Source organism: Pelodiscus sinensis, chromosome 2 (genome assembly GCF_049634645.1).
Source record: "Pelodiscus sinensis isolate JC-2024 chromosome 2, ASM4963464v1, whole genome shotgun sequence".
NCBI classification, from domain to species: Eukaryota; Metazoa; Chordata; order Testudines; family Trionychidae; genus Pelodiscus; species Pelodiscus sinensis.
Window position 1 is genome coordinate 183,220,128 of NC_134712.1, and position 25,533 is coordinate 183,245,660.

The 25,533-nt window shown below is 42.9% G+C and overlaps 1 protein-coding gene across 6 annotated transcripts in view; it reads left to right on the forward strand.

Moving 5' to 3' along the window:
- Positions 1-25,533, forward strand: part of TOPAZ1 (testis and ovary specific TOPAZ 1) — a 141,524-nt gene that overhangs the window by 18,820 nt on the left and 97,171 nt on the right. For 4 of the 6 annotated variants that reach the window (XM_025190288.2, XM_025190286.2, XM_025190282.2 and 1 more), the window contains 4 exons: positions 3,440-3,507; positions 18,255-18,370; positions 23,628-23,696; positions 24,790-24,875. In XM_025190288.2, the coding sequence (XP_025046073.2) occupies positions 3,440-3,507; positions 18,255-18,370; positions 23,628-23,696; positions 24,790-24,875 (339 nt within the window). Of the gene's footprint in view, positions 1-3,439; positions 3,508-6,690; positions 6,747-18,254; positions 18,371-23,627; positions 23,697-24,789; positions 24,876-25,533 lie in introns of all 6 variants that reach the window. The other 2 variants (XM_025190283.2, XM_025190285.2) reach the window with 2 other exon arrangements.

Consider the following 25,533-nt stretch of genomic DNA (forward strand, 5'->3'; position numbering starts at 1 on the left):
AGAGCTAACTCTGACGAGCATGAATAATTGCAACTGACTTCATCCCACGACAACACGTCCTCACAATCTCAGGAGGCACTAATACCAGACGAATCCCATCAGTCTGACGACGTGAAACAATTCCATAAGCTCTTCAAGAGTGTGGCAACAACACAGGACGTTCACCTCCAGGAAGTAGAGGAGAAACAGCACTGACTTTTAAAGAGTATACGCCCCGCTACACAGAATAGGATAGCACTTCCCATTGACGAGGCAATAATGGAGGTCTCCGACGAAATCTGGTGAACCCCTGCCTCAATTCAACCAACGTGTAAGAAATCCGCCAGGAAGTACTTTGTACCCCAGAAAGACCTGGACTTCCTTTTCTCGCATCCATCGCTTTGGCTAACTAGTGTGCAAAAATCCCTCATAACAAAACAGCATCTAGTGATAAAAAACACAAGAAGTTGGATCTATTTGGCAAGTAAGTCTACTCATCGGCCACCCTTCAACTACAGATAGCCAACTACATGGTTTTGCTAGCAAATCATGATTTTGACAACTATTCTAAGCTGGCCGAACTGATGGAACATCTCCCAGACTCCTAAAGGGCCATTCTCAGAGGTATTATACATGAAGGTCACACAATCACTCGTAGAGTTCTCCAATCCACAATAAGTGTAGTTGACACAGTGGCCAAGACATGGTGATGAGAAGAGCTGCTTGGGTCCTTGCAGCCAAGATGCCTAAAGAGCTCCAGTCCAGGGTAGAAGACCTCCCCTTTGACAAACTCAAGCTCTTTGCGTCAACAACTGATGAAGTCCTATGTAGTAGCAAGGACTCCCGCACCACCCTTCATACACTTGGAATGTATACCCTGCCCTATCGTCGGAGGCATTATACCCCAGACAGTAAGACCAGGGATAGCTACTATAATCGTGCCTAGCAGAGGCACTACGATTACAACCGCCCTAAACACTGCACTCAAAGGAGATGCTCACCTCCAACTCGCTCCTTGGGCTCTCAGGCAACAAAGCAGCAGGTTTGAGGGTGTGGTCGAGGGCCTACCCAACCTCCCATTTCCTCCTTTGCCAGCCAGCCAGTACCACCTTTTTTACCAGCAGGCTTCGTCCCTTTTACCAGTAATGAGACACCATAACAAAGGTTCAGCTGCCACCTTCATGGCCTTCCTCACTGATGTACCACTCAAAGACATCTACAGAGTAGCCACATGGTCCTCAAACCATGCCTTTGCTAGACATTATGCCATTATGCTGCAACTGGCTGCCGATTCAGCATTGGCGACGGCGGTGCTATTTACAGCCTCTAAACAGTGGCTCCGATTCTTACCATCCTGTTGGATACTGCTTGCCAGTCACCGGTCTTGGAGCACCCATGGGGACATCACCTGAAGAAGAAAAAGGGAGTTACTCACCTCATGTAGTAATGACTGTTCTTCGACGTGTGTCCCCGTGGGTGCTACCCGACCCTTCCTTTCTCCCCTCTACTCAAAGTCACAAATCACTCCAGTGGAGAAGAGGAACTGAAGGGCAGGGTGCGAGCCGCACGTGTAAGGTGACAATCAGGGAACAGCATGAGCTCCCCTCGCCCATGCACAGCTCGCGGGTACTGCTAGTAAAAAACTCTGCTCTGAGGCTCCAGGACATTGCCACAACTGATGTGGAGCACTCACAGACGCACGCACCTCGAAGAATAGTTGTCACTGCTTGCGGTAACTCCCTTTTTCCTGGTCAAAGAAAACTATCAGGTTGGTTTGACATGATTTATTCCTTATAAATCCATGCTGATTGTTACTTATTACCCTACAAGAGGATTTACCTAGTATTGTTAAGTCCTTAACTCAATTTTTTTTTTTTAAATAAAATGAAAATGGTATTTGCTTCATTGAAATTGCTCTGGGCTGGGGATGAGGGGTTCAGCATGTATGCTGTCCCGTGGGGAGAGAACTACTCCAGCCCTTTCTGAGCACAGCAGCTTGGGTCCAGGTGAGAAGCACCTCTCCATGGCTTCTGCAATTCCATCGGGCACAGCCAAGGCATGGGTGCATGTCCACCAGCTGGGGCAGGCTCAGGTTTCTCTGCCTCCTGCACTCCCCAGTCAGAGTGAGGAACGCAGCAAACTGTGCACTTTTCACTTGCTCCCTGACAAAGGGGAACAGCTAGAAATTTCCCCATACGAATTGTGGGGGAGGAGATCTTCCCATTAGAAGGTCCTCGACAGTCCATTTGTAATGTCTTGGCTATGGGCCCCAGGCAGGCAACATACCTCCTGAAATATCAAGGTGACAGATAGGTGTCTCTGTCCCTCTCAGAAGACAGTCTCCAACGATCACTAACCCAAGTTTCCTCCTGGGAGTGGTGGTTACAGAACTATCAGCTTTGGGAGTACATGGCTTCTCCATGATTCCTCATCTCTTGTTGCCAGGGCAGTGGGCAGCATAATGATTTTTTCATCACCATGGCCAGTATGTTGGGAGTAGGGTTGGAGCACTACCATTAACCAGCTGCTTGTATCCTCCTGGTGAAGGAGCCATCTACTCCCCTGGTGGTGTGAGAGCAGTCCAGTGTGGCTGGATAAAGATTGTTATTTGTGGCTCAGAGGACCAATATGTTTGGCGACCCCTGGTATATACCCTCAACTTCTCTACCTCAAAGTATACAGCTTGCCTCTTGAACAACCATCATATACCACATACAACACCTCATAATCTCACCTTTTCCCCAGTAGGGATGAAAAATCAGTTATTCATGTTTGGAGAAAGATCTGGTCAAATGAAGAATATTTGTTTTGAGATCCTCTGGCAATTTTTGTGTTTTTAGTATAATTTTCCTGTTTCTTTTCTTTCCTAAAGTTATAGGAAAAACCTAACAAACCACAGGTGAAACTTATTGTACGGGGAAAATACGAAACAACTATGGACCACCTGTAAAGTGTGTGTTTACCTAATCTTTTGTTTATAATAATCATATGTAAAATAGAGATGTTAAAGGTTAACCAGTAAGCATATGCCTTACCAACATGCTTATCTGTTGACCACATAGTGGGAGTGTGGCTGGCAGGACCTTCAGCCACAGCGGGCAGCAGGGTCTGGAGCAGCTCCACTGCCTGCAGTAGGGCCAGGCAGGAGCAGTTTAACCAGTTAACTATTTTGGGCTGTTTTACATCCCTAAAGTATAACAATATTAGCTGAAAATGGATTAATGTAATTTTTAATTTTTCTGTTTCCCTATAAGTAACAGTAGATGTCATTATCAGCATTAGGTATTATATTGTAAAGGATAATTGCTCATGTTTGAGCCCTCATTAAAGTGGAGATAATATGAAGAAATTTTTGTGTGTGTAAAATATATATACACTGGGCATAGTTTTGAAAGATTGTTTGATATACAAGATGGAGTTATCTGAATTTACATTTATTTAAACTATAATCATTTCACAGTACAGATTTTCAGGCAAGTTGGCCGCTATAAAAGAAGAAAAAATAAATATTCATGAAGCTGAAAAAAGGTATGTGTGGTGACATACCTTTGAGTAATGTATTCTATTTTTTCTTGAGTAATGTATGCTAATGATAAAGTGAAAGGCAACTTTCTTTTTATCAAATCTCATCAGCTTGGTTTTACTTTTTTTTTTTTTTCCTTCTTACACTTGCTTCACAACTCTGTAGAAAATTAAACTGATACTTCAAGCTCTGTACACATATTAAGTTGTATCAGGGTTGTAATGAAGTTGCTGTTCATGCTATTATAGTGGACAGAATTTTGTTTTGAGTTGATTTATTTTGTCAGTATATCAGGAAGGATGTGTCTAAACAGCACCCTACACTAGAAATAAGATACTCAATTTGCACTATGCAAATTTGCGCATCTTATTTAGAAACTATTTTGCAATAACTTATTTTGAAATTTGGCAGTCTACACAGTGCCAAATTTCAAAATAACACGCTATTTTGAGCTATTCCTTATCCCTCGTGCAACAAGGCTTATTGGGATGGCAAATTAGCGCACCCGTTATTTCAAAAAATATTTCAAAATAACAGGCAGCTTGTGTAGATGTGAGTAGCTATTTTGGGATACCTCCGGTATCTCGAAATAGCTGTGCAGTGTCGACATGCCCTTAGTGTCTTATCTATTCAGGCATCTCGATATGAATGCATATGTTGAGTATGGATGATCAGTTTTGAGGTCGTGAACTACAAAGTAATAGTATTAGCTATATTTGGATTTGGTCTCTTCTAGAACTAAATAATTTGACTAAATTAAATTAATCCAGGAATATAATTGGCTATGGTAAGAGTTTGTTACAATTGCTTAAGTGCATATACTGGATATGCTAGTTTTTTACTAGAATATGGCAAGGTGAAATCCTAGCAACTTTATAGGAAACATTCTTTCATGTTTATTATGATACTGATTTATCTCCATAATAGCTTGTTTGGAATTGCAAGACGAATTTTGTGTCTAGGCACTTCAGAATAAAAGATAGATTAAGACATTTTCAAACTGAAGGAGCGTTTTTGAGAAACTAAGTTGTAGCCTAGTTCTTCCAAAAACAGATAAAATATTTAAGTGCTGTAATACTCATAACTATAAAAAGTCATAGTTGATAACTGCGATCAGCATGAGGATTGCGAGAATAGAGGTACAAATCTTTCCATTCTGTAGTATCCCCGGTTTTAGAAGTATTGGACATTGGAGTGATAGAGATGGTATTCTTACTAGTTTCCTAACCTAGTGTTCAGATACATTGTATGCCTCATACTACAAATATTTTTTCCATTGAAAACAGTTGTCTAGGCTATGATAAAATTTATTGTGGATACTTACAAAATCCACGGATATTTGATCAGTGGGATACTTTTGAAGTAATATCTGCCAGTCAAAAAATGGTGCTCAAAGATTATCTAAGCAGTCACTGAGAGAAAATAAATCAGTTTCCACTTCTGCTGTTTAGAACTGTGCATCAGAGAAAGAATTGCATCAATATCTGTCAGTTCTAGGATAGAAATTCATTGATCTGTAGCAGTTTGTGCAGCCTGCCTCTATATAGTGTGCCTGTGAGTTAGCAAAACATTTAAGCACAAACTTAAATTCAGGTATGTCCAGTTGAAATCACTGGAACTTAAGCATGTGCTTAAGCTGAAAGGGCAAGAGAACTTTTGAAAAATACATATATCCAATGCAGTGTCCAGGAAACTGTAGGAAAGGTAGAGTAACTGATGTTTCAGAGTCACTCACTCACCAGCTAGGAGACTATGGAATGCAGAAAAGAGAGCAATGGGGCTATGGTTATACTATTTACAACAGGAAACTGGTACAGTAAAATGCAGTAATGGTATAGTTCTTTTAGCATGGTGTATAGTTCTTAGACTATTCTGGGCACAAATGTGTTTGCATCTGATATTTAGTCTATTTATAAAATACTGCAAGTAATAAAATCTCATTAATTTAGCTTGTTTCGCCTAATATAGCATTAGAATAAAGGTTTATTCCTTTACTTTAAACACAACATTTTGTAGAGCAAAGAACAAACAGCTCTCACTCACTATCTTAGAACTCAGTTTGTGTGATAGCTAAATTATTTTACACAGCTGAGCTGAAACAAAAAATGATTTAGTGACCATCTACTTACAGCATAGGAGCAAAAAAAAGGTTGATTTAGATGGACTTATGAACCAGTGTAATTTACCATCATGACAAATCAAAGATTGTGAACAAATTTAGAATAGTGATAGCCTGGAAAAGGTAAGCTAATGGACAGAGAAATAATTAAGTAAAACAAACTTTTCCAACAAGAATGAACTAAAATTATGATGTACTGCTCTTAACAAGATACATGCACAAATATCCAATATACCAACAATGCATGTTTGCGCAAACTGGAATAGAGTCTGGGGGATACATTTACTTTTCTCCTCCATTTAACAAATACACTTTCTCTGTGCTAAGGTTTGTTACAATGCGTACTTCAACCTTCTTGCAGTTTGGAGACAGAACCAATCCTATCAGTCACTAGCAGTATAGGAATGCTCCTTCTTTTGAAGTTCTCTCTAGTTTTACCTGTATCCATAGCAGTTGGCAGCTCAGACATCTCCTATTGTAAAAATTTCCGGAGGAAAATTCCAAACTTTATTTCAAATTTTTAGACTAACGGTTTGTTTCAGTAACTCCTCTATGGCTGAGGAATGCACTTGATTTTTGTGGCAATTGTTTCATTTCCCTTTTGAGGCATTTGTGGAAGCTGGCTGCAGGCTTTAGGGTCAGAACTAGGCCAAAAAAAGAAGTCTGTCTCCTGCTCTTCATTGGGGATATTGGCTGGCTCTGTGGTCAGAGGTAGTTTCCCTTATAGCCCACTCTGGGTGCTGTGACTTCAGCCCTCCTTCCCTGGGGAAGTAGGGAATAACCTGTCAGGATTGGAGAGTCTGGCTCTTCTGAACAAGAAGCAGTCAAGACTGGGCAAAGCTGTCTTGGTTCCCTTCTCTCTAGCAGGAAAGGAGAACAGCAGGATTGGAAAAGAACTGGCTTTTGGACAAGCAAACTCCACTCTCTTCATCTCCATGAGGGGACTGGAGTCAGAAGGGCAACATGAAAGAATGTGCCCAAAGTCCCTATAGTCCACACCAGCCACCACTCCTCCAACTGTGGAGCTCAGCCACCTCCTGCTCCAACCTCTCCCTCCACTTCCCTACAGGTTGTGGATGGAAGACACCAGAGACACCATGGATACCAGCAACACTGGAGAGTGTGGTAAGGAGGCCTTTGGGCCTAGCCTTCTCCCTCTGCTGCCATATTTGTAATAGTGGTATCTGCTCCTCCCTCCCCCACACCCAAGAGGATTCCCAACTCATATCCCCGGCTGAGAACACCAGGCAAATCAGAGTTGTTAGGACATTGTAGATCCCATGCAGTGTAGAGGGTCATAGCATCTGGGAAGTCCATATTTGAGCCTCAAATCAGTGCTTTTCTTGACAGACCCTATACATGTTGGAGGATGTTGTGTTAATTTAGATTAATAAATAGATTAAGTACAGGCCCGAAAAGTGACCTGTAACTGCCCAATGGTAAATTGTTTGAAATGAGGTTTGGAGTTTAATGAACCAACCTCAGCCTGCTTAGTACTATGGCAAACATCATTCAACATCTTTTAAATCCTTTATTAAAAATACATATAATCAAGGGGAAACAGTTAAAACAACTTTAAATATAAAGTAGTAAATACGTTTTTCATTTTAACAATATCCCCTATTTCCTTTTCTTTTAGCTGTAGAGAAATTTTAGCAGGAAATTCCTTTTATTTTAACAGTTTTTTAAATGGTAATAGCTGTCCTTTTTGAGAAAGAGAGAAGTTAGTTAAGATGGACTGGAGTTGTTTGAAATCTGGGCCTATTTTCTAGAAGAAAATAGACAAACATGCAGTAGGGGAAAGAAAAGTCAGCAGAGATACAAAATGCAGCTTGTGTGTCGTTGATTCACTTGCATCCATACTGCTAGAGAAACACAGGCACAACACTCTGTCTTAACAGCCACTCTGACAGCTGGCAAACTTGTACCAGCATTCGTCTGTTTAGAGCAGGGGTTAGAATCCATGTATATTTTACCAGGGACTTCACCCTCAAGTGAAAAGGAGGAGGAAAAAACCCTCACAGATGTGGCCCCAAACAGAGAAGCAGGGGAAAAAAACACTTCCTTCAAGTTCCAGCCCCCTGGGTTAAGGGGGAGGTGCCGAGGCTCAGTTCTTACACCCAGGGTTGGATTAACTTTTCTGGGGGCCTGCAGCTAGTAGATTTTGTGGGGGCTCCTAGGCTCTAGGGTGGTGCCAAAAATGAGGAGCTCAGTGTATGTAGATGGCTGCTGGGGAGTGGACTGGGGATGGGAGTGGGGAGGGAGGGAGGGAAGAAGGTTGGGGGAAGGAGTGGGGTGAGATGTGGGGTCTGGGCAGGAGCAGGGTGCAGGAGTGGGCTGGGGATGAGATTGTGGGGATGGGGGAGCAGGATGAGGAAGCAGGGTCTGGGCAGGAGGAGGCAGGGAATGGGGTGCCTACCTGGTGCAGGTCCTGTGGCAGTATAGGTGGTTCTGCATGGATATGCATGTTGCTAGGAAGCACTTCCTGCAGGCATTGCCCCCCACTGGTTTTCCCAGCCAATGGGAGTGACAGAGGGGCAGTGCCTTCAAGGAGTGCTTCCCTGTAATGTGAAGAGCTGCTTCCTCCCCCCGGGCAGGCTTGCCTTAATCGGGCCCATGAGGTTCACTGGCTCTCCACTGTGGGAGTGGGGGAAATCCTGAGCCTCACAAGCCATATCAAGGCAAGACATGGGCCATATGTTCCACACCCAGAATTAGGATATTGCTTCAAGTTGCTACTTTGGTCACAGGCTTATAGCAGCATTGCAAAGTATGCAGTCATGGCTCTCTAAGTCAGACTCTTATTAGATGGAAGGAAAAAGAGAGGAGCAGGAGAAGAGCAGAAATAAAGTGAGAAAGAAAGAAGACATATTGGGAGTTTAATGCAAAGTCTACCATCCTAGAAGGTGTTCAGGATTTAGCTGGATCTGCTGGAAGAGGTGGTATTGTCTGGGTCCCTGGGTCTACCCTGGTTTGGTTAAGATGTTTCTTAGTATTAGGATGAAAAAGGCACAGACATTTCATACTGAATCCCAGCATCCAAGGAGATTGTGGGGATGGGCAGCCATGATGGTAAAGCTTACTCCTTTCACTTCTCTTTTGTTTTAGTCAGCCAATGGTCACGTCTGTTCCCCAAAGTTTCTGTGAGGGTCCCCAAAAGTAGTTTGGGTGGAATAGCCCACCTTCTAATTATTTTGTCCACCAACTAGGTATAATTTTTGAGAAATCAATCTTTTTTTAATGCTAGAACTGGAAGAGACCTCAGGATCATCAAGTCCAATTCCCTGCCCTCATGGCAGGACCAAGCACCATCTAGATCGTCCTTGATAGATTTTCATCCAGCTTGCTCTTAAATATCTCCAGTGATGGAGATTCTGCCACCTCCCTAAGCAATTTATTCCAGTTTTTAACCACCCTGACAGTTTGGAAGTTTTTCCTAATATCTAACCCAGGGGTGGCCAACCTGAACCTGAGAAGGAGCCAGAACTGACCAATGCACATTGCCAAAGAACAACAGTTCTATGTCACCAGCCCTGATCATCTCTCTACCACCACTCTCAGCACATCCTGCCCACTAGCAGCCCCACCGGTCAGTGCTGCCTTCTCCTTTTCCTCCTGCCCACTGGGATCAGCTCTTTCTCAGTGGGAGACACTGGAGGGGGGGAAGCATGGGTGTGACAGGCTCAGTGGAGAGGGTAGGAAGTGGCAGGATCTAAGGGGGAAAGGGTGTAGGGCAGAGCTGGGGGTTGAACAGTGAGCAGTTTCTGGCCCAGTGGAATGCTGGCATCTGTAGCTCCAGCCCTGGATTTGGTACCTATGTAAGGAGCCACCTATTCACTTCTGAAGAGCTGCATGTGGCTCTAGAGCCATAGGTTGGCCACCCCTGGTCTAACCTAAACCACCGTTGCTGCAATTTAAGCTAATTGCTTCTTGTCTTATCATTAGAGACCAACGAGAACAGTTTTTCTCCCTCTTCCTTGTAACACCCTTTTAGATATTTGGAAACTGCTATCATATCCCCTCTCCAGCTTCTCTTTTCTAAATTAAACAAGCCCAATTCTTTTAGTCTTCCCTCATAGCTCATGTTTTCTAGACCTTTAATCTAGAAATTTTGATTCGTGGATTTCTAGTCCCACATTTTGTTTACCAGGCTTCATCTTAACCGAGTCATCAGATTATATCAGTAGACCTCTTTGGACTAATGTTTTTCTGACCCTTTTGTGCCTTTTCCCATCAATACAATTGTTCTAGGTAATTGTGACGTTTTATAGACTTTTACTCACTTTTCATAGTTGAGCTCACACTTCAGGAAAATGCAGGAGGCAAATAAATCCATCCTTTTTGAGGACAGGGATCACTAGCCATTTGTAATATTTTCAGGGTAACATTTGAGCTCAATTTCACTTCTCCCTCTGAAGCTCTATTTTGTAGACAAACTCCCAAAGGAATTTTCTCATCTTCCCAGCAACAGCAGGACAGATAATCCATAGTTCCTAAGTCTCCTGCTTACCCTCAAAGACTTTAGCATGGCAGATCAGTGAAGAAAAGTCTGGGACATAAACATGTGCTGTTTCCTTTAGGCGTAGGTACACGCAACCCTACAAATGCAATTATTTCTCCTTAGGAAGGAAGGCCCAGCATTCCAAATCTGAGTTAGAGAAACAAATAGTAAAATATATTTGAAAAATCATCTCCTTCCCTCCAAAAAAAAACAAACCCCAAAACCAAAAGATAGACTCTTTCAGGCAAGTGTTATTGGGTAATGTAAAACTAAGCAGAAGAGCACTTCTGCTGCCTTCGAGGAGCTGTAGTTATATACCCATTCTTATGCACTCTGGGAAGTTGTATTAGTGGGACTGGAATTTCCTGCCATATCTAGAAAATTGAAAAGGTATCAAGTTGTCGTCATTGTGCTATCATTTTCAGTTATTGCTGTGGGTCATCATAACCTAATGTCCAGATTATTGTTCCCAGCTTCTGATACAGGTTGCCATGTCTCACTCCTACCTCCTCTATCCAGCAGGAGTTTGTGGAATAATGAGAGACGTGACCCAGGTGCAGAACAACCAACAGGCATTAAGGAGTCTTTTACCTGCTATTTATGCATCCCAGGTCTCCCAAAATTCTTGACATCTGGGATTCTCTTTCTTCTCTCTCTCTTTGCAGCTTGGAGGAGGATCAGAGTTCTGGAGCCAAATGGTCTGGCCATACCTCCTCAGCTCCTTGCTTCCAGTTTCTCTGACTTTGTGGCAGTGCAGAGATGAGGGTTTATACAACTTCCACTCTCAGATTTATCTGAGAACATTTTTTTGTCAATGTGGGGCAGTGATGAACAGCGATCTCCTTCTCATCCCCCTCTCCCACCTGGACTAGTTTTTGAGCTGCATGTTGAAACCCCATAGAGGTTCAGTTGTAGTGCCGCCTTATTGGCTCATCCGCATCTTCTGGCTTTGGCAAAGTGGACTAAAAAGCACTGTTGAAATCCAGATAGTGCTTCATCTGTTTGATTCCTCTCCTGGGGATGGCATACAACAATGTATGCCCATCCTGTACCCAGTCTTCTGTCTAACTTTTTTAGGTCCTGAGGAAATGAGGCGGACACTCATGTGAGATTCTTTGCCATCACTTTGACATGGGGGAAAAATTAACCAGGATTCTATGGGTAGTCAACTCAGGTTATTCCTAAGAGAACGGTGGGCAGATTTGTGGAGTCACAAATGCCTCCAAGTTCTAAAATGAGTTCTTTACATCCTGGGAAAAGGAAGCAGGACTCATAAGCACGCACACCCTTTGCAATTTGCCTATGAGGGCTCTGGAAGAGTTCCTCTGCTCCGAGGGGGAGAGAGAATAGGATCTAGCCAGCAAGAACTCATGAAGAGTTCAGGAAGAGATCTCATGACAGAACTTCAGGACTTCCACAAGGCTAGCAGCAAAAGGTATCACTAAAGCCACAACAGTTTATATGCTCTAAACAAGCTTAAAAAAATCAAAGGTAGCAAAGAAAGAAACATAACAATTCTTCAAGAAATCTCCGGGGAAGCTCCACACTGGGTCTTGGTGCTGTCCCAGCACCTGGATGGGAGATTTTGAAGCAGTCCCTGCGGGGGCCATCCGTGCACGACATCAGCTGGTGTGTGCTTTCCAGTAGGAACCACGTATGTGTGGCCCACATCCTCCGGTTTCTTCTCAACCACTCTTGGCCTAAGACGGAGTTCTGCAGTTTCCTGCTTTTACACTGATTCTGCAGTAGTTTAGTTTATCGTTAGTTTCTTGTTATTGTTAGCATTATTTAGTGAGTTAGTTAATAGTTAAAAAAACCTTTTCTTTTACATCATGCTGGGTTTGCCAGGCTTCAAACGCTGTGCCTCCTGCAGTTAGGCACTGCCTATTTCTGATGGACACTTGCAATGTGTCAGATGCCTGGAGGAACAGCACTTAACTCAGAGTTGCCCTCACTGTGCCAAACTTAAGGCCAGGACCTGCAAAGACAGGTCTCTGAATAAACTGATTTTAATGGAGAAAAGCCTTCTTCCTGCCTTGGATCTGGGAGCACAGCCTAGGGAGATGTGCTCACCCCCAGGTTCCTCACATGGCAAGAAGGCACCAAAGAGAAGTTCCTCAGTGCCTTAGCGGGAGACTTGCCGGCAAGAAGCAGTCCCCCCAAGGCAATCAATTCACATGTGTTATATATTAGCACATAGAACACCCCAGCCACTTCAGGCACAGTGGCACTACTAGCCGTTGACACGTCTAATCACAAAGGCTCCAAACAACGTCTTAGTTTCGTACCAGTAATCCCTCGGGTACCAATAAATACCCCAGCACCATTGGATACACTACGGGTGTCAACTATAGCACCAATACAGAAAACAATGGTACTGCCACCATCGCTACCCGCAACCTTGTTATCTATGGCACCATCTTCTTTCTCAGCACCAACAGCACCAGGCTCGGTCTTGGCACTGACGGCATCTGTCTTGGTTTTGGTACCGACAGCACCAGCCCACTCTTTGGCACTGCCAGCACTGACCAGACTTGCAGCACCGATTATATACTCGGTACCGCCAATATATCAGTATCATGGAATCCATGTTAGAACGTAAGAATAGCCATACTGAGTCAGATCAAAGGTCCGTCTAGCCCAGTACCCTGTCCTCCCACAGTGGCCAAGACCAGCTACCCCTAAGGGAGGGAACACAACAGGTAATCCTCATGTGATCCCTCTCCCGTCACCCATTTCCAGACAAACAGAGACCAGGGACACCATTCCTACCCATCCTGGTCCATCGATGGACCTAACTTCCATGACTCTAGCTAGCTCTTTTTTGAACCCTGTTAAAGTCCTAATCTTCACAACATCCTCTGGCAAGGAGTTCCAGATGTTGACTGCATGTTGTATGAAGAAAAGCTTCCTTTTGTTTGTTTTAAATCTTCTGCCTATTAATTTCATTTAGTGACCCATAGTTCTTATATTGTGGGAAAAAGTGCATAACTCTTCCTTATTCACTTTTTCCACACCAGTCAAGATTTTATAGACCTCTATCCTTCCACCACCACCCCCAGTCTCCTCTTTTGTAAGCTGACAAGTCCAAGTCTTTTTAATCTCTCTGTATATGGGACCAGTTCCAAACCCCTAATCATTTTTGTTGCCCTTTTCCCCTTTTCTGAATCTTTTCCAATGCCAATTTCTTTTTTTGAGAAGAGGCAACCACATCTGTATGCAGTATTCAAGATGTAGGTGTACCATTGTTTTATATAGCAGTAATAAGATGTTCTCTATCTCGTTTTTAAATAATTCCTAACATTCTATTTGCGTTTTTGACTGCCACTGCACACTGTCATCTGATCCCTAATGTGCTCAGGTATGTTTTCACAAGCAATGTTAATGTAGGTCAACAATGTTACAAGCACAGCCCATCTCAGTCTGAAAAATAAAATCGCATGGCCTAATGCTGGCTAGTCACTGGTTGGGGATAAGGAGCATATTTGTTAAGTGCAGGTTTGTGGAGCTTTGATCCTTGGAGTCAGATGGTCACACAAGTTGGTTCCCACCTATCTTATTGATACAATGGAAACTTGTAGCTGAGGCTATTCAGAGAGAGAGAGAGAGAGAGTCATCTTAGAATTCTGCCAGGTACTACAGAGATGAATACAGGTCATGTGGTGGGTTGAAGTAGTCCAGGAAGTCCTAACAGGAAAAATACCTTTTTGCATATGGTAGTTAAAACAAGTATAGCGCCTCAGAACCATCTGCATGCCTTCCTACCAGACTCTCGATTTGTGCAAGGTTCTTTCATGTTGGGAGCAAAGGACTATCTGTAACTTTGATCAGTAACATCACTGGCCGCTGTCAATTGGACACTGGATTTTTGGAGCTGTGCAAGAATTTCAGGGACAGCTTTGTTCCATTACCTATTTCACCTATACACAGAGAGGTGATAACATGAATGAAATTATCCTCCATTTGTTTCACATTGGGAAATTAACTTGCTCCCGTCCTATTTCTAGCTTCAGAGAATGGAGGTGAGGGAAGCAAAGCAGACACACATATGACACACACAAGTTCTTAAAGGAGGCTTGTTTTCAGAGTATTCCTATTTTACCATTCCTAGGTAATTATGATTTACAGGTAGATTTCTGCTTTTTTCCCCATTTTTGATCTTCACCATTAAATCTTACTTGTACTCTGTCTGGATCACTCTTTGGGATCATGGTAGCAATAATACTGTCTTTAGGGAAGAAGCCATGTTGTCTTTGACAGTTTTTCTGATCAGTGTTCTGTACAGTCAATGCCAAAGCAATCACAAAGTGATACAATTTCTGGAGCATTCTGGATTCAAGACAGACATTTACATGTGGTGCCAGGGAAGTTATTCATAGATCTGAATTGAAGGTGAATAGTATCCAGTACATGGTCTTCTTTCAGAAAGTGAAGATGGCTATAATAGAAAACAAGGGGTGCTATTGAAAAAAATTCCAAATCTTATTAGAGCCGGTTGGAAATCTGATCTCATAAATAAGTAAGCTTTAGTGATCCAGAGTTAGTGTGACACACATCTAACAATACACAGAGGAATACATGAAATCTGCTTATCTATTGGCAGAGATCTATTTCTGACTGTATATATTCTCTGTTCCCCCCCAACTGGGGAATGCTGAGAGTCAGAATTTTTTAAGGAACCTTCCTAGTTCAGTTCAGGGAAGTAGATACAAGAAAAAGGAAGAACACATCTAGCAGCTGGAAGGTAATGATTCATTGAGGTCTCAGAGTACTGTTTCTTCCATGGATAACTTAACCAGTGCTTGTCATGATACTCTTTCTTTTTTTTATAACTAAGAATAATACAAACAGCCCTACTCTGGAGAGAAATTCTCCTGTTCTGGGTGAAACTCCATTTCCTATCTCCTACATGCATTGCTCACGAAGGGAGAGAGGAACACCAAGACTTACATGGCACAAGGATGAGTAGCAGAGTGGAACCTGTATCCATAAGTCTTCTTAACAATTGTAAGTCTGTTTTGTGGGCTTCTGATCAATCTCTTTGCATTTGGGAAAAAAAAAAGCGCCCTTGGGAGCTTCTGTGTCAGGACCCGTTATGTGAGGGGATATTTAACAAGGCGCAATGCCTATGATATTTAATATGAAATCAAATAAAAAAGAAAATTAACACTACCCTTGGAGTACACCTAATATATAAAGGAGAATGTTTGTATGTTTGTGCTCTAATAACTTGGACACTATAAGAGCTACCACAACCAAACTTGACATGGGATAACCTTTCATCCAGGAGAAGGTTTTAAGGTACTTTTGGACCCGATCAGGCCCGAGCTCAAGCTGTAAAAATCAAAAAGTAACCCGTCGCACTGCCCTTCAGGTGCCGTCCTGCCCACCCTAGGTCCTGTGCCCACCGCCTGCAGCCCCCAGCGCCATCCAGGACTCGCCCCGTCCTGCTCACGAAATTACATAAGCAACCCTCTTCTCCTGCCCCCCTCGTGCCAGCACGCAGTGCCCCGACCCCCATGCACATACTGGCTCAGGCACCCGCCCTGTCCCCCAAGGCACATGGGGTGCCCCTCCCGCATGTAACCTCCCCTCCACCTGGGGTCACACCCACCTCCGGGAATGATGAGGACTTATATTTTAATCCCTATAGAAATCAGTGCAACTTTTCTACCATTCAAAAAAAGATAATGGACTACTGTTTTTCTACATTTTGTTCCTCCAGTTTCCCGAACAACGCCGGGTAACTCCAGCTGGTGTATCCATATATCATCAATCTTTCTAACAGCTCAAGCTAGTACTTGCTACTTCTGACTCATAAGAGCCAGAACTCTACCACATAGCAAAATTCTGGCCTTAAATTACCATGTATTAATTAGTAACACAGGGTTTAAAAAAATAATTAAGATCAGAGTTTTAGAAATCTGCAACACTCCAAAAAAATCTGTTAAAAGAATCTTTTTCTTTCTTACCTTAAGTTAACACCTATGTAAACTTTGTTTGAAAGGTTGTCATGCAGATGTCCTGCCACACACACAATTGAAGTCCTCCTTAATTTAATAATCAAAGTCAAGATCTTAGAGGCAGTGTCAGGATAGAGTGAGCTTGTGTACTTTAGTGAGATCATCTAAATAGCTGCTGTAGGGCTGTTTAGCTGCCTTTCCTGTCAGCCTCTAAGGGAGGCCATACTACCTCAATGTCAGGCATCTATAAAAGTGATCTCAAAAAGGGGGATTAACTGCTTCTAGAATTCAGGCCCTCAGTCGGGGCAGAGCATTAAGGCAGTCTTTGGGCCTCAAGCCCTCAATCGGGAGGACAGCAAATAGAAGTCTCAGACAGGGGTGAGCACCAACATAGTCTAGTACTCAGGCAGGGATAGTAGACCAAAGCAAGCCTCCTGGCCTAAGGTGAGGAGCTGCCACACACATGCACTGGCTGACAAGGATAGGAGGCACAGGCCAACCAACTCCACTGCCTTCTAGTCCAGGGCCCTAACAGTGGCAGAGTTGGATCACCATTGGATCAGTGGAAATCTGCCTACAACGTGCTGAACTAGCATCACGCCAACACTTATTCAGCTGGTCATTTAGTTCTTCTGGGCTACTTCCTACATCCCTGTGGTTCATTATTTTTGTGATGTGGGGATCTTCTGTTTCTAGGGGGAATTCTGGCCAGTCCTCAGGCAGCAGCTCTTTAGCGTCTTGGTTAGCTGGAAGCTCTGGCCAGTCCTTAGGCAGCAGTTGCAACAGCTCCTCGGAGTCTTGGTCAGCTAGTGATGCAGGAAGATCCGGTCAGTCCTCAGCATTTGCACAAGAGGGCTTTTGCCCGAACGGGAGCAGCATAGTATTTCTGCAAGAACACTGACAATCTTACATGAGATTGTCAGTGTTCTTGCAGAAATTCAAGCAGCCAGTCTAGACACAGCCCAGGGGCATTGTGTGGTCCTTCACTGTCAACCTCTGAGGGTGGCCATGCATCTTTATTATAGCAACATAGCCATCCATTCAGAGGTCACCACATTCTTCATAATGGTCATCCAATCTTAGCCCATGCCATTTCTTCTCTTTTGGAATAAGTCTTCCCTGTACTGTGGTGCCTTAGGGAAGATGTAGGTTATATTTATATATGATCTACCTTGTTTTGGATGTCTGCATTTAAGGATGATCCTGCTTCCTACCCTAGAGGTATACTGTTATGAAAACTACTAATATAATGGGTCTGGGAATCTTTGCACAAAGAGGAGGAAAATTTATCAGTGTTTACCTGAAAATTTCTCTTAGAATAATAAAGTCCACAGATGTGGACCATGTGTGAGACAAATGGATTACCCAGAATAGCGTTGAACATTGACATCTAAGAATTTAGATTAATCATTTTAGGTATATTTGCCATGCTCCTTAGTATGAGAAATCATTCTGTTTCTTTGATGTATATTAAGCACATTTTTAATTTGAAATATCCTGGTTTTGGAAGTTATCTCACCTGAATGGAACTTTGGGTGGATGAGGCATTCCCATGCCACCAGTGTCTGGTTCTGCCCTCAAACTGCAAATAGGCTGACATACCCATTGTGATGAATCTGTGTGCCTTATTACTCAGTGTTCAACATATATATTTTGAATTGCTTATGAGGTAGAACAAGTAATTAGGGATCATGAGTATTTTCAGTTTGAAATGTTATCAAAAATCTTTTCTTTTAGTGTAATTGGTCCATTAGAAAATTGTATAAGCTCCATGCAATGGAGTTCATCTCTGGCAGAGAAGATATAGCAATACACAGAAAGGGGGTTAACTCCAGCGTACAACACAATCATCCCAACCTTCTTTTCAATTTAATGGCAGATTTTTAAACAAGTGTCACACAGGTGCTCTCTCTACCAAGTTAATTTGATTCTTGGTTACATAGTTGCTAGCTCCTTCTCCTTGCTTTAATGTAATCATGTACAAGTTGAGATCATCTTCCACTAAAGCAGTATTGGGGGGAATTGTTCCTCTACTATTTAAATGTAGAGTGAATTCTTAAGTTTTGCTTTAATTGTTGAAGAAATCATCTAGTGTTTTATAGTTAACCCTTGACATGAAGAAGCACTTGTCTTATTTTGTTAAATATGAGTTTTTCTTTTACCATTTAGCAATAATTCTAAATATCTAGAATTTATGAGCAGCGAACTTCAATTAGGACTGCAACTGCCTTCTCTGCAAATAAATGCCTACCAGGAAGACACAGCACTGAAACCCTGGATCAATGGTATTTTATTTTGAATTAATAAAGCACTTTGTATTTTTTTTGCATTTGTTTAATGTTTTTCATATAAACATTTAAGAATGAGCTAATCTCTCGGTATTAGTTATTGTGCACAAGGAAGTGAAAATGCACATTCTTTGACAATAGTGTCTGTAGATCCCTATTCTGGGCTTCCTAGAATCTGTTTGGTTGGAATCTTCTGGAAAAGTAATGCTCATTCTGACTGTTCGAGTACCTCTTCAAGAAACTGAAAATTCAGGCTTGCTGGTTTAAACGATTACAAAGCTCTGTCCTTTCTGCTGCTCCTCTGTTTCCACTAGCAGCTTATGTCTAGGAATGTGAGGTCCCTCTCTAAGGGGGTGCTGGTGAATCCAGAACGTTAACTGTTTTCATAGAAGGATCCTACCTGACAGTATCGGGGGTGCCTATATTTATCTCTAAGTATTTATATTCCTCCACTATCCTTGTACTTGAACACTATGTAAGAGTATAAATCTATAGGTGCATTATATTTGAACTACTTTTACTTGTGAATAAGTCACTGAATAAGTCTCATTATTATAGAAAAGGCTACATACACTTTCTCCCCAAGTGACACCTTTGTGATGTTTGATCCAGAGCAAGTGTATAATTTTACTTGGCATATAAGGCAGGTAGATATGTGTATGATCTTTATTTACAGACAAGTATTCCGTTTTATTCTCAGTGCAACAGCTACTTTGGGAACCAATACTTTCAGTATCCTTTGCTTAAGTACATATCTGTAAATCTGAGTTTCCTGAACTCTGAAATTTGGTGCATGGATAGTTTAAGGTTCTGCCACCAACCCAAGTATAGGAATTACAGTACTGGATCAGACTAGAAGTCTGTCTGTTCTGCTGTTACTGATAATAGTCCATATTGGCTGTGTTTGTGGTGTTTCTTTGACCTTCTGATAGCAGTTGTGGAATAGCCTGTCATAAGGAATGATTCTTCCTTACCTGCTTTAAAGGTTGGCTTACATCCTAAGGCATGAAGTTGTATAGTCTGCCTGTAGGTCCTGTTTAGTTTTTTAAATCTTACAACTATAAATCTAGATATTCTTATTAATCTCGTAAATGTACTACCCTTGTTTGACTTCTGCTTAAATCTTGGAAGTAAAACGCTTGTGGCAATGAGCTTCACAGACTAATTGTCTGTCTTGTGAAAAAATATTTCTTTAGGTACTTTTCATTTCCTCATGCCTAGGTTCACTCTATATGAGATACATTCAACAAAGATCCATTTTGTTAGATAATTGGATAATTTCATGGATTCATTTCAATACTTAAAACTTAGTTCAGTCATCAGAGGAGAAATGCAAGCTCACAGCACTCACTATCAAAATATTGCAGTACTTTTGTTAAAAGATAACTCCAGAAAGGTGCTTATTCCTAGGTTTACAAAAATTTCCATCTTTAGTAGAGAACTTGATGGAAAGGTTCGGTCAATACATTTTTAGAGTTTCTCCAAACAACATATAGTGGTGCTGAATATTTCCTTACTTTAAAGTATTTCTTTTGTACAGCCAGGCTTACTGGGTTGAAAAGTGCTCTTCTTCAGACATGTAGAAAGCAGACTGTGAAAAAAGGATAGTTCGATGCGTTTTATAATCTGAGAACAGTTCTTATGCATCTACTTAAGTCTTATTGACATAAGGACAAGGTGCATCAAACTGGGGTGTAAATCTACAGTACTACAATAAATTCTTCTAATGCTTGTTTCATGTGCATTCCAATCAGGTGTGTGTGCACGGGAGCAGGAAGATTTTGCCTAGCAGGAAGTATCATCCAGTGCACCTCCTAGAGTGATGTCAATATGGCGCTCAATAGCCTAGCTCAGTGGTTCCCAACCTGTTTTATACCACAGACTGGCAGACTTGTTCACAAACTTTAGGCGGACCAGTAGCATTTTATCTGCATATTCATTATGGAAATTAATTTTAAGAGGCCACGTGTTATTCTGCATCACACCTGCACGGGCAAAATACATGTCGTAACAGATCAGAGTTTGCAGATATCTACAACACTAAAAAAAACATTCACAGAAAGAATTCCCCTCTGGCTGCTGGGTGGGGCAGTCCCTCCCTCAAGGGCGACTGATGCCTGCAGAGGGAAGAGCGTAGGGAGGGGCACCCACACGGGCAGGGAGCATGTGGGGTACCCCATTTAGCCCCTGAAATTTTGTCGGGCAATAGGAGCTGGTGCCCCCAAGTGTTATCATCAGTCACCTCTGCCCTCCTTCCCCTCTTGCCCCATGGGGTGGGAGAGCTACTGTTGTATCTTCCCCCGTCTCCTTCTGTACAACCCCTGCCCTGTGTCTCTCCCTTCGCCAGCCAGGCTGCTCTTGCTCCCATAGTCTCCCCCCTGCAGCTTCCCCCTTTCCTCCCTGTGACTCCCCCTTCAGAGTTTACCTCTGTTGCACCCCTGTTCCCAGTTGCCCCATGTCTCCCCTGAATTGCCCAACCTCCCTTCAGCACCTCCTGCATTCTCATCCTGCCCCTGCCTCACACATCCCTGTTCCCCCAATTCCCTTTATCTTCCCCTACCCTTCTTCAGTCTCCTCTTGATCCTTTCCAGGGCTGCCCCTCCCCCCCACCTCGTGCAGACTAGGAGCTGGCCACAGTTTCCCTGGGCCTCAGGCAGGGATTGCAGCCAGCTCCACTGGAAGCAGCCCAGAGCCAAACCCTCCCCCTGCAGCCCTGGGACACTGCTCACGGAGGGGTGTAGTCTTTCTTACCTGTCCCCCAAGCACTGTCTGCCCTGGGGCAGGGTATGGTTGCCAGATAGTTTCACAAAAAATACTGAACATGGTGGGGAGAAAAAAACCCACCACATGAGGAAAAAAAGGGGTCATGGCTCCTTTAATCCCCACATCTCCACCAGACGTGGCAGGAGAAGAATGTCCCAAGCGGCCTTCCATCCGAGAAAAACAGAAAATACTTTTCTGGCTTTTTTACCAGACAGAAGTTGCAAATACTGGACCAATACCGGACACCTGGCAACCATAGGGTAAAGGTTGGCTGGGCTGGAAATGCTGATTTGGGAGAGATTCCTGGGGAGCAACGGAACTGGCCCTGCTAGAAATTCCCCATCCTGGCTGCAGCCCGGGATCCTGGGGAGCAGAAGCAGCAGCCCCTGCCGGGAATCATAGATTTGGCCTGGAGCCTGGTCCTGAAGCACTGAGAGCAGCAGCTGCGAGTTGCTTCCTGCTGCAGGGGTTGAGCCCAGCCCTAGCTCCCAGAGCCCCTGCCTACTTCTGCAGCATCCTGGTGAGCAACCTGCTGTGCTGCAGCTCTTGCCCCTGGGAGCCCTCCCGCAGTGTGCCATGGCCTAACAGCCAGTGGTTCAGAGCCTGGCACTGGACCACAGACCGGCAGTTGGGAACCCCTGGCCTAGCTGACCCGCCAACCCCTCCCTCCTCCCCTCCTCCCTATTGTTTGGTGACGGCAGAGGGAACTTTTTGCTCTTGTTCTGCAAACTCACCTAGTTGCTTTTCAAGTATATAATTACAGTTTTATAACTGTAGGTAGATTTAATGTTAGTAGTTTCATTGATTAGAAAGGAGGGAATCCAGTTTTTTTTCCCATCCTGGGCCTGGGACATATCTTGATCTTTAAGGTTTGTCAGGCTTGCAGTAAGCTTATCCCAAACGAGTGACACTCATGCTGTCAGAAGTGTTTGGGTAAGGGTTACCAGAAAGAGAAGTGCTGCATTTGTAAGAGTTTTTGTCCATTGATACTTAAAGACAGAGAGCAGAGGCATAGAATCCTCATGGAGGCTGCTCTTCAACCTCAATTGGATCTAGGCCTAGCCAGCACCATAGCCTTGTGCAGAGTGTTCCGGCACTGACAGCGTCGGATCTGGTACCAAACAGGGACTGGCATTGCCACGACACTCAGTGTGGGGATGGTAGCCGCAAGTCTGCATCCCTGGTGCCGAAGAAGAAACGAAGTAGAGAGACCAATTCTCAGGTCCCCAGAGGAGGCAGCTGTCCTCCGTGCACCAGTTGCAGGCAGGGTCTGAGAAACTGGCACAAAGGGAACGTTGACTCCTGCCCTACAAAAGGGCCAGTTGAGTCCTCCCCGCCATCACCCCTGGACTGCCACGACTGGGATATGCAGATCCTTTCCACCGTGGAGACCTTTGAGGCAGCCCAGAAACTCATTCAGAAGACAGCACCACACCAACCAGAAAAGGACCCAGTGCTGCTTTCATCTCATTAGCTGGTGCCATAACATGGTAAACCCTTTCTATTACCACACAGATTGTCATCCCTGGAGAGGACGTCTCCCCTGCAAGAGACACGAGACCACATCTTACAGGTCTTCAGAATGGGTTACCAAGAGAGGTAGTGGAATTTCCATCCCTAGTGGTTTTTAAGTCTCTTCTTGACAAAGCCCTTGCTGCATTGATTTAGTTGGGATTGGTCCTGCTTTGGGCAGGGGGCTGGACTTGATGACCTCCTGAGGTATCTTCCAGCTCCATGATTCTGTAACTCCATCCCAAGTTCTGTTGTGCCCCCTGTCTGCTTTGTGGAGAAAGGATACAGAGTGGAAGGGGGCACCTTGACATCAGTGCCCCTCCTGTCTCTTCCCTGCCCTGCCCTGCACTGAAAGCAGGAGGCTCCCCAGGGGAATGGTAGCTCCAAGGCAAAGGACAGGAGATGAGCAGCAGTGAGGGGAGGGGCAACTGAAGTGCCGACATTTCATAGCCTCTTGGCCAAACCAGTCAGGATCACCTGTCAGAGGCTCCAAGATCTACCAGTAGATCCTGATCTACTGGTTGGTGACCACTGCTCTAATGTGATATATGCCATCAAATGCCAACAGTGGCCCTCTGCCATGTATATGGACAGTTTCTGTGACAAAGGATTAATGAACAAAAATCAGATGTTTGAAATGGTAACACACAGAAGCCTAGAGGGGAACACTTTAACCTACATGGACACTCATTAATGGACTTAAAAGTAGCCATTCTTCTACAAAGAAATTTCACAAGCCAACTATAGAGATTGAGTGCAGAATTGACTTTCATATGCAAATTTGATTCTTTCTCTCACATGGCCTGAACAAAGATTTGAACTGGTAAACATATTATAACACCAGCTTTCCGTATATTCAGTACCCTATTGACATCAAAAGCTAAGTATGGGACACTTCCAGCTCACTTAATTAGCCTCATTAGCACCAAGACTACAATTGATAGGTAATTTTTTTCTCCCTCTCCCTTCTTATTCTGAGGGTCTCCCTTTCTTTCTCCACTCAAGATCATCTCATCTGAAGAAGTGGGTTTTGCACACACAAACTCATGTATGTATATATATTTGCTAGTCTTTAAGGTGCCACTGGATTGTTTTTAAAGTTATAGACTAACATGACTACCTCTCAGACTTTTTTCACTAGAGTTGGTAGGGCTCATGCATCTTCAGAAACCTGATCATATTGTCCCCTTAGTTAGTATTTAGGGACAATTCTTGCATAACACCTGCATATTTTCATTTGCCAGTATAAAACCATTTGGGAATATTAGGGGGCTTTTTAGCATGATTTTTTGCACATTGTGTGGTCTAATGCGTTTTTTAAATTTAAAATTGAATTCTTTAAACTATTTACATGCATTTGGTCTCATTTCTGATTTGAGTCAGGTAGTTATCAAATATGTTGGACTAATGTTGCTGAGCAGAACTCCCTCAGAAATACTTTGATCTTGAATGAATGTCCATAATTAAGGAAATATAAAAATATAAAAGCTCTAAATGATACTTTCTTACTAACTCTGGAAGGAACCACTTGGAAGAGGGCAGGGAGGAGGAAAAATTGTGACTGGAGCAATAAGATTATTTTGTTCATTACATTCCCAGTTATTTGGAATAAGAAATAAACATATTTTTAAAAGTGACTAGTGTTTTTTGGGTGCCTCAGCTTTTGGATGCCCAACTTGACACCACAAATTGGTTTGATTTTTCTGAGCACCTACCTTTTGAAAATCAGATTTTTTTCAGGGAGTCAAGTTAAACATCCAAAAGTTGAGGCAATCAAAAGCACCAATCACTGTTTGAAAATCTTGGTTGCATATTTGTAAACTAACACTTGTATTAACACAATTATTTAAAGGAAATACTCTTAAGCCTTAAAGGGTGGGTGGAATGTGCATGGAATGTGTATAGATAAATATAATTGTATTTGAGTCATTCTAAAATGTCATGTTTTTATGATGAAAATATTTACAGTTTAGCTGATCACTTTCCCTGCTACAGTGCAAAAAGTAGGCCTGCAATGTCATTAAAGGAAAATAATGAGTCATTATAAGTGTTTAATAAATTTAAAGAAAAATAAGATTCATTACCTGCATCTGACCCATTTTATTATGCAATGCATTAAGTATTCTTGTCCTCAATCTTAGATTTTAGATACTCAGGAAAAACCCCTAATCTGCCATTGCCTAATTCGGACAGTTATGAGCCATGGAAAATGGACAAAAATGTAATGGTAAGTTATTAATACTTAACAAAATCTCATAATATTGGGTTAATTTTGTTTATATGGACTTTTAAATAGTTTGTCATAAAAATACTTAGATAATATCAGTCAAAACTTCAGTTACCCTAAAATGGTATAATTTCATGAATAAATTTAGAGAATAAAGGGCATAATCAGTGACGAACAAACAGTTGTTCAAAATGCAGCCATCTTGGCTTTCTGCTGCTCTAGAAAACAAAGATAAAGTGGTTTTTGCCATGTGCGAGGAATAGCTTATATTTTAAAGGTTTAGCAGAGACTGCAACATCTGTTTAATTAGTAAGTGGACTGACAGTAAGGAGACCTAAAATATTGTTTCAGCTCAGTCACTGACTAGCTGTGACACCTCGAGTAAGACACTTCTACTCTCTCTGGGCCCATAACTTCTCCCAGTCATCCATTGTATTTATTTAGATTACTAGGAGATTTACCTGGTGTTGCTCAGGTCCTTAACTCAATTAATTTTTATTTTTTGAAAAATAAAATGTAAATGTTCATGCTTCATTTAAATCATTGCTCTGCGGTGGGACTGGGGATGAGAGCACCAGTATGCAGGCTGTCCTAGGGAGAGAGGAACTATCCCAGCCATCTCTCACCGCAGCATCTTGGGGCCGGGTGAGAAGCACCT